This window comes from Urtica dioica, chromosome 2 (assembly GCF_054948205.1).
Source record: "Urtica dioica subsp. dioica isolate 48M chromosome 2, U.dioica_male_clone48M_v1_H2, whole genome shotgun sequence".
Classification (NCBI taxonomy): domain Eukaryota; kingdom Viridiplantae; phylum Streptophyta; class Magnoliopsida; order Rosales; family Urticaceae; genus Urtica; species Urtica dioica.
The window spans coordinates 44,790,277-44,799,055 of NC_142757.1; the positions used below are offsets into that span (position 1 = coordinate 44,790,277).

General features: G+C 41.7%; 1 protein-coding gene across 1 annotated transcript; it reads right to left on the bottom strand.

Moving 5' to 3' along the window:
- Window positions 1-7,675: 7,675 nt before the first annotated feature.
- LOC149404935 (uncharacterized) lies at window positions 7,676-8,269 on the bottom strand. The gene has a single exon (XM_089607728.1). The coding sequence runs from the start codon at window positions 8,267-8,269 to the stop codon at window positions 7,676-7,678; it is 594 nt and encodes a 197-aa protein (XP_089463854.1).
- Window positions 8,270-8,779: the final 510 nt, after the last annotated feature.

Consider the following 8,779-nt stretch of genomic DNA (forward strand, 5'->3'; position numbering starts at 1 on the left):
AATGAACGTTTCAACTTTTATTAATTATTCGGCAGTTACAAGCAAGAGTCTTCGTGAGATTTTATTACATCAAATGTACACAAGTAATGACTACTACTCTTCTTGTGGGCATCATTGACAACATTTCCTTGACCAACCAGGACAGTAGAATTTTCTCGGATCATCTTTCGCATAGAACATATCTCCTTCCACCCCGACGAAGCTTATCTCTTAACAATGAGGGTGAGAAATGGCTCCGTGTGGCATTACTTCTTTCTCGATCTCGTGGCCATAAACCTTGATGGTCAACCGATAGATTCCACGTAAGCTTGGAGATTAAAGCCATATTTAAGAGTTCTAAGCTTTTAAACCCCCATGCCACGTGTTGAAGTTCAGCTCATCTTCCTAGCTCGACTCATCTTCAATTCGTCCTCCCAACCAGTTGGAACAAAGTGGAACGACCTCGGAATCACCATCGACATTGAGACTATAGTATTGAAATTTGTATATATTTATTACCTTGTCTTTTCCTATGCAGTTAGTTGGGAATATTCCTATTTTATTCCTTGTTTGATGTAACTATATATATATATATATATATATATATATATATATATATATATATATATATATATACTTGTAAATTCATTATTCTTAATAACAAGTAGAATATATTATCAAAATCGAGGCTCTCTATTTCCTTTCAAATTCTACATGGTATCAGAGCCTAGAAACACAATCACCATGAACACCTTCGAAAACTCATTCGCCATCAACACCACTTCATCCGCATCTCAAACAATGCACACTTAGTCGAACTCTTATCAATTCTCCCATCATGTAACAAGTCACAAACTCAAATGGCCACAACTTTCTCCAGTGGTCACAATCTGTACTCATGTTCATCTCCGGGCAAAGCAAGGATGACTATCGCACCGGCATGGCCAATGCTCCGAAGTACGAAGGTTTGGCGTTCAAGAGTTGGAAGGCTGAGAACAGTATGGTTATGTCATGGCTCATGAACGCGATGAATCTCAAAATCCAGGAAACATTTCTCCTCTACTCCACAACAACAGGATATGGGAAACTGCGAGAGAAATCTTCTTCAACTCAGAAGACGCGTCCAAACTGTTTGAGACTATGAGCACTCCACGATTAATATCAAAGAGAGATGTATGTCACTCAGGACTTCAGCTCGCTCACTTATCTATGGCAAAAGATCGATCTATACGAACACCACCAGTGGACCTGCCCTGAAGACGCAAAACTCTACCGCAGGATCGTGGAGACCAAACATGTCCAAGCTGTTATCCGAACTCAACAAGGACTTGGACGAAGTCCGAGGTCGGATTCTTAGTACGAGACAACTACCATCTCTCCGTGAAGCCTTCTCCGCAGTCAAACATGAATAAAGCAGGAGAAAAGCATGCTTGGAGGAAATCAATCCAATGCGAGCTCAATTCTGAGGTCGGACTCGTCTGCCCTCATCACCTTTAACGAAAGCCTAGCAGCTCGCGCTTCCGCATAAAATAATACCACGAAAAGCTAGGCCATACTGCAATCATTGCAGATGACCTGGTCATACTCAAGAATCATGTTGGGAAGTTCATGGGAAGCCACCAAACTTAAAGTCGGCTTGAGATACCAAAGATCCAAACTCAAACAAAAATTTGGTATCTACTTAATCGACTCTTACCTCGGGTGCCTCCCCGTTCAACAATGACCGGCTCGTCATCCTACATAAACTAATCCATCAAGTTCAACTCAATGGAGAAATCTCGAGACCACTTGTCCATATAGGTAACTCTCATCGAGCTTTCCATGTAAGCTCGAAAATCTATCTGCATGGATTATTGACTCAGGGACCCTCAGACTACATGACTGGTGATCGAAATCTTTTCACTGAATACTCCATGTGTGATAGAAACATATCAGTCACTATAGCCAACAGATCCAAATCCAAAGTCATTGGCATCGAAACTGTTGTCATCTAAGAATCCTTGAAGCTGGGTTTATTGTTCTTTGTTCCTCAATTACACTGCAATCTAATGTTTGTGCACAAGCTTAACATATATTCTCGATGTCGAGCTATTTTTTTATGAAAGTTCATGTGTGTTTCATTAACAAAATTGGAGGAGACAGATTGGTAATGCCAAACTGAGTTCCAGAGCCTACATCCTCAACCCGGTTGTTGTAGTTCCCCACACATAGTTTGCATTCTCATGGTGGACATTGTTTGCCTGAGGGCAATCGTCAATGAAGTGCAGTCCGTTACGCCAAAAGCATGGTTTCGGCGTGGCTTGTGCTACATGAGAAGTGGCTTTCATCTTTTGAATCTGTTTCTTGAGGTCCGCCATCTGAGCCAACATCTCTTTCATTGCTTCCCTATCGCTCACGAAAGTAGTAGCGTGTGCGGTCGCGGGGCCGACTTTCAGGAGTCTCATTTCCACCAAGCATCGGTCGTTGGAGCGTACTAGCTCTTCAAGAAGAGCGTGGAATTTCCGATGATGTCTTAGTCAACACTGTGTCTCCTGCGCTGATGTTAACTAAGGTTTTCATGGATGTGAGGAGTCCATAGTAGAATGTTTGGAGCTGGACCGGAAAAGTGGTCCCATGGTGGTGATACTTCCTCAACATCTCTTTGAATCTTGCCCATGTCTCATGTATCAATTCTCCATCCCACTGCCCGAAACTGTGGATCTCGTTTCATAGTCGGGCAATCTTCTCAAAGGGGAAGAACTTTGCAAGGAATGTGTTACAAAGAGTTTCCCATGTGGTCATGGAGTCGGCCGACAACGAATTCAGCCATGCATTTGCTCGGTCGGGAAGAGAGAACGAGAACAAATGAAGACGAATAGCATCAGTGGCGACGTTGTGGATCTAGAAGGTGCCGCACAGTTCATTGAAGTTCTCTATGTGCTCGTTGTTAGGTCATCATTTGGGGCTCTAGAGAACTGATTTTGCTGAATCGTATTGACTGTCTACGTCTTGATTTCAAAGCCCATATTCCCGTCGATGGCCAGGTTGACTATGGCCGATCGGTACCCATGGGTTGTGGGTAGAACGTAATCGATGATAGCTTCTTTGATTTCTCGCTCAATGCCTTGCTTCTTCTCTTTTCGATTTCACGTGCACGTTTTCTCTATTTCAGGATCGATTGGAAGAAGACTTGATTCACCATCCTTTCGCATATACCTTCAATAGTAGACACGAAAATAAGTCAGAAAAAAATTAAAATTAAAAAATAAAGTTCAAATTGAAACTAATGAGTTGAGTCCCAAGGCACCAAAAACTTGTTGCGAAAATCTCACACACGCAAGTGCACGTGGTCGTAATAGTAATAAATCGCAAGTGCGAGTCGAATCCACGGGGACTAAGCTAAATTTAAAGACGAAAATTTCACTAGCACAAAGAAAACTTAAGAGAAAGGAGAATGGTTGTCACAAAATGTTTTTGACGAGTTAATAAATAAATGAAACAAAAAAATGGATTTTACAGATAGAGAAGAGTAAGGACTATGGCTTCATGAGTTCACTCTACGGTTTGAATTCATGGAAATTATGCTCGATTATTATTATCATTCATACTTTGCTAATCACATTCACGTTAATCATATTACCAAATTCCTCTCGAGCATCTAGCAACCTAAACCTATGCAAGAATTTAATCTCTCGATCTCAACTCTTAAAAAGAACGACAAGCATTAAACACAAGAGCATACGCATAATTCTATAACAGCCTAGCTATATGTATCCTAGGAATGTATTATAGTAATTCAAATCAGGTACACTAACAATCTAATATTTCTCAAGTATTAAATCGAAATCAAAGTTCATGCTTAAGGTAGCTAATCCTATGCTAGCATTAGGCACATATTTGAATTAAACAAAGCAATTAGAATGATAACAATTCTTCAATATTATACTAAGGAATCCATCACCATTTCATGAACTTGCTACACCACAGCCCTTAAGGGTTTAGTGCATGGTGACAAGAAGAACAGACATAAGAAACGAGTAAGAAATAATACAAAACAAATAAACGACCAACATAATTTTCGTTAATAAAAACAGGAGTTCAAGAGATTAAAAGAACAAAAATAAAATGTGAATCAATGATGAACAGAATTGATGATGGCGGCTCTCTAATCTCTATCTCTCCAAAGCTCTCAAAATCCAAGGAAAAGCAAAAGAGAAAAACTAAAAAAAATATGAGATGATGTTTTTGGGTTACAAAGGCTCCACTTAACAGCTTGAAAACGCTAATTTCCTTTTTCTTGCTAGCGAAAGCTCGCGGCCCACAGAGCAAACCGTGCGGTGCGCGTAAAGTGTTTTTGAGTCTGCGAGGACCGTGCGTAAGAATCTGGAACTTTTGCATCTCCGAGTTCATCTGTTGGGCGGCGCACATGATGAGATGCGTGGCGCGCGGTTTAATTCTCAGCTGCTTCACTGACCACACAGATGACTCTGGGACTTACTGCACAATCCTCGCGGTCCGTAAATCGAGGTGCACGGTGAACAGGAAGCCAAAATTTCTTAACTTTGCGCCTTGAGCTCCGTTTTGACCCTTTCAACTCCCAACTGTGTCATCCTGCATGGAAGCAACTCCGAAAACTCTTTTTGCTCTTTTGAACCTGTAAATCATAAAAAAAAACTAACAACCATCAAAATACCCGAGGACTCGTTAGTTTTAAGTATGAGAAATAGGATTTTTACGCGTGATTAATGCACATATCATTCATACCGACAATGACAGAGATTATTTCAACTTGGAGCTCAATGACATTTTCAAAACACAAGGCCTAGTTCACTCCAGCTCGTGCATTCATACTCCTCAACGAAATGGGTAGTTGAGTGGAAAAGTCGACATCGTCTCGAGGTAGTGCGAGCTATCATGTTCTCTTCAAATGTTCCCTCTTACTTATGGTGAGAAGCAGTTCTCACAACCACTTACCTCATAAATCAAATGTCGTCTCGCGTCCTTAACTTCAGAATTCCATCTTGTGTTCTTCTTGACAAATATCCTCAAACACGACTTATATACACTCTCTCGCCAAAAGTGTTCGGTTGTTCCGTATTTATTCACACATATAATCAAGGAAAACTTGAGCCAAAATCAATGAAGTGTATCTTCATCGGCTACTCGGTAACTCAGAAGGGATACAAGGCTATGAACCCATATCCAGAAAATTCATAGTATCCATAGATGTCACCTTCCACGAGCTGAGTCCTTACTTGGCCACTTCTGATCGTCAGGGGGAAAGTAACAACGATGACTCACCGAATTGGTTTATCTTCAATCCAGACTTCATCTTGGCTCCAAGCTCATATCAAACTCTCACGAACTCTCTAAACACTACTCTCGTGCCCAGCCTTCCAAGCTCATATCAAACCATTCCGGTCCTTCTAAACACTGGTCTTGTGTCCAACCCTCCTAGCTCGGAAGTCTATTTTTATTCAAAACTCGCCCACAGTCTGGCACAAGCTCACATCCATGAAGTCTTTCTCATCCTGAACACTGATAATAATGAACAAGGTAACATCTTGTCTCCGTCAGACTTTTCCGAGTTTGAAGTCAAGGATCTTGAAAATACACACTGGACCTCTCAAAGTAGCAAACACGCTCGATTGCAAGTCACCTGACACTCCGATGGATCCAAATGTGAAGCTCGCAACTCGCACAACTGAAGTCGCCACTGACAAAGAAAGATTCTAGCAGCTCGTGGGGAAACTCATATCTCTCTCACACCAAACCCGACATTGGATTCTCAGTGAGTATGGTCAGCAGATCCATGAGTAACCCCTCAAAATCCCACATGGAAACCATCATGAGAATTATCCAATACCTCAAATCTGCCCTAGGAACAAGTCTGTGGTTCAAGAAAAGAAGTAGTTGAGGAATTGAAGTCTTCACAGACGCAGACTGGGCAGGGTATGTCTCAGATCAAAGATCTACATCTTGCATGTATACATATGTCTGGGTAATCTCGTCACCCGCGAAGAAAGAAACAAGCCGTAGTTGCTCAAGCAATGCAGAAGCCAAACTAAAGTCTTTAGAAAACAGAGTGTGTGAATGATTATGGTTGAAGAAGATAATGGACGACCTCAAGATCAAATTTGAAGGTCCTATTAAGTTCATGTTTGCAAACAAGTTGCCTTAAGCATATCGAGATCGTACAACACTTCATCAGTGAAAAGACATAGTCAAAGATTATTGAAATGGAGTACATTCCGACCCGACATCAAGTAGCATATATTCTTACCAAGTCTCTCCATCAAGCTAGTTTATCCGAGTTGTGTAACAATCTTGATCTTCTCAATATGTACCATCAAGCTTGAGGGGGGGGGGGGGGGTGTGTTGAAGTTCAGCTCAACTTCCCAGCTCGACTCCTCTTCAGCTTGTCTTCCCAACCAGTTGGAACAGACTGGCACGACCTCGGAATCACCATCGACATTGGGACTATATTATCAAAAGTTGTGTATATTTATTACCTTGTCTTTTCCGATGTAGTTAGTTGGGAACGTTCCCATTTTATTTCTTATTTTATGTAACTCTATATATACCTATAAATTCATTATTCTTATTACAAGTAGAATATATTATCATAATCGAAACTCTCTCCTTCCTTTCGAATTCTCTCTCAAATTTACACCACCTTCTACTTTTAGACGTGCCACCGTTTCCCACTTTTTATGCATCAAGTTTTACCCGGCCCACCAGAATTGTCTAACCTTATCCTAGGCATTAGAAGGAAGTGCCACTTCTGGTACCGTTAAAAAGCCTTCCTTCCATGGCTTATCGAAAGTGGCACTTCCGTTAGGCAATTCTTTGGCTTTCAAAGTGGCACTCAAGACGCTCCCGGCCAGTCCTGAGTCTGACGCCGCCTTCTTTTTTTTCAAGAATTTTATGATTTTGTTATTTCTATTTCGTCGTTTTGTTTTTTTGGGCCCACTTGTTTTGGGCGAAACTTTTTTAGTATTTTGAACAATTATATAGGGCTTCGGTACCTCTATCTTTATTATGCTTTGTTTTATTCCTACTATTTATTTTTATATTATTTGGTCCAAAACTCGTGCATGTGTGATTGTTCGCAAAATTGCCAAGTCATTCAGATCGTCCAACTGTGCTTTTAGAATACTTTGAATTGACACTTGATCGTGGTCTGAACTGACTTAAGATCCCCCTAAATTTGGTTAAGTCTTTTAGATTGTCGGTGTCTAAAATGTTTCCCGTACAAATTTAGGGCGAGGTCCGATGATCTTGTCGTATCTTTATAATTCACTAAGTCTTTTAGATTGCGTAAATCTAAAATGTTTCCCTTAGTCGGAGCGTTGTGATATTTGCTAAGTCTTTTAGGTCGACTGACGTCTAAAATGTTTCACTTAGGCTTGAGTAATCACCATTTCGCAGTCAAGTCTCTTAGATGGCCGAGAACTATAGATGTTTCACTTGGGACGAAATGGGCGAGGTCGACTCTATCAAGGGGGCGACCTCGCAATAAGGTGTTACGTGGAATATCGAGGGGAGTTTTCGGACCTTACCAGAGTCGAGATGGAATACACTGCGAGCTTGGTCAGGAGTCCGGGGTCATAGGCGAAGTGCATGTTTTCGTTGTAAGGAGACTGCGCCTTTTCAAGGGCTGCCTACGTACCCTTATACATGGATCAAGTCAGTCTTAGTTCGATTCTTATTGCTTTCAGCAATAATATTTCTTTAGGTTCGAGACGTTCCATGATCTCAAAGTCGGGACGCCATCCAGAGTTTCGAGTTCATAGACTCCGGGACGCACAACCTTGGTGACCCTGTATTGGCCTTCCCAGTTAGCACCTAATTTCTCGGCGTTAGCCTCAGCGGTGTTTTGGAAGGTCTTTCGGAGTACCAAATCTCCTTCATCAAATCTTCTTTCGTTAACACCTTTATTATAGAATCTAGCAATGGATTGCCTATAGTGGGATAGCCGTATCAGGGCTAAGTCCCGCTTTTCTTCTACGAGGTCCAAGGCATCGCATAGCGATTCGTTATTTTTGAATTCATCCTCCGGCGCATGCACTACCCTAAGGGTCTGCACTTGGTGCTCGATTGGGATGACTGATTCGACTCCATGGACCAGAGAAAATGGAGTTTCCCCTGTCGGCTTTCGCGGACTAGTTCGGTAAGTCCAGAGCACGCCTGGTAGCTCTTCTGCCCACCGTCCTTTTTTCGTATCGAGCCTTTTCCTTATGGAATCTACTATGGTTTTATTTGTAGCTTCCGCATGTCCATTCCCTTGAGGATATCGTGGTGTTGACATCCTCAATTCGATGTTATTGTGGAAGCAAAAGTTTATGAATTTTTTTTATATGAACTGTGACCCGTTGTCCGTTATGATCTCTTGGAGAGTTCCATGTCGACAGATTATATTTTTTCAGATGAATGTTGTGACATCAACGTCTTTTATTAGGACGAAGGCGCCTGCTTCCACCCATTTTGAAAAATAATATGTTAAGATTAGTAGAAATTTTAGTCCCCCAGGGGTGACTAGCATTAGTCCCACGATGTCCATTGACCATTTCATAAAGATAGAGGACAACTCTTCCGCGAGTCTTTTTATGTTAGGGGCATGGCGTTGGCATTGGTTGCAGTGGCGCGAGTGCGCCTCGCAATCTGCCAACATGGTCGGCCAAAAGTAGCCTTGCCTTTTTATTTTGATGGCAAGCGCTCGTCCGCATGCGTGATTTCCGTATTCTCCTTCGTGCACCTTTTCCAGGATTTGTTTAGACTCCTCAATCCCGACGCACTAGAGGTAGGGTCCTGCAAAGCT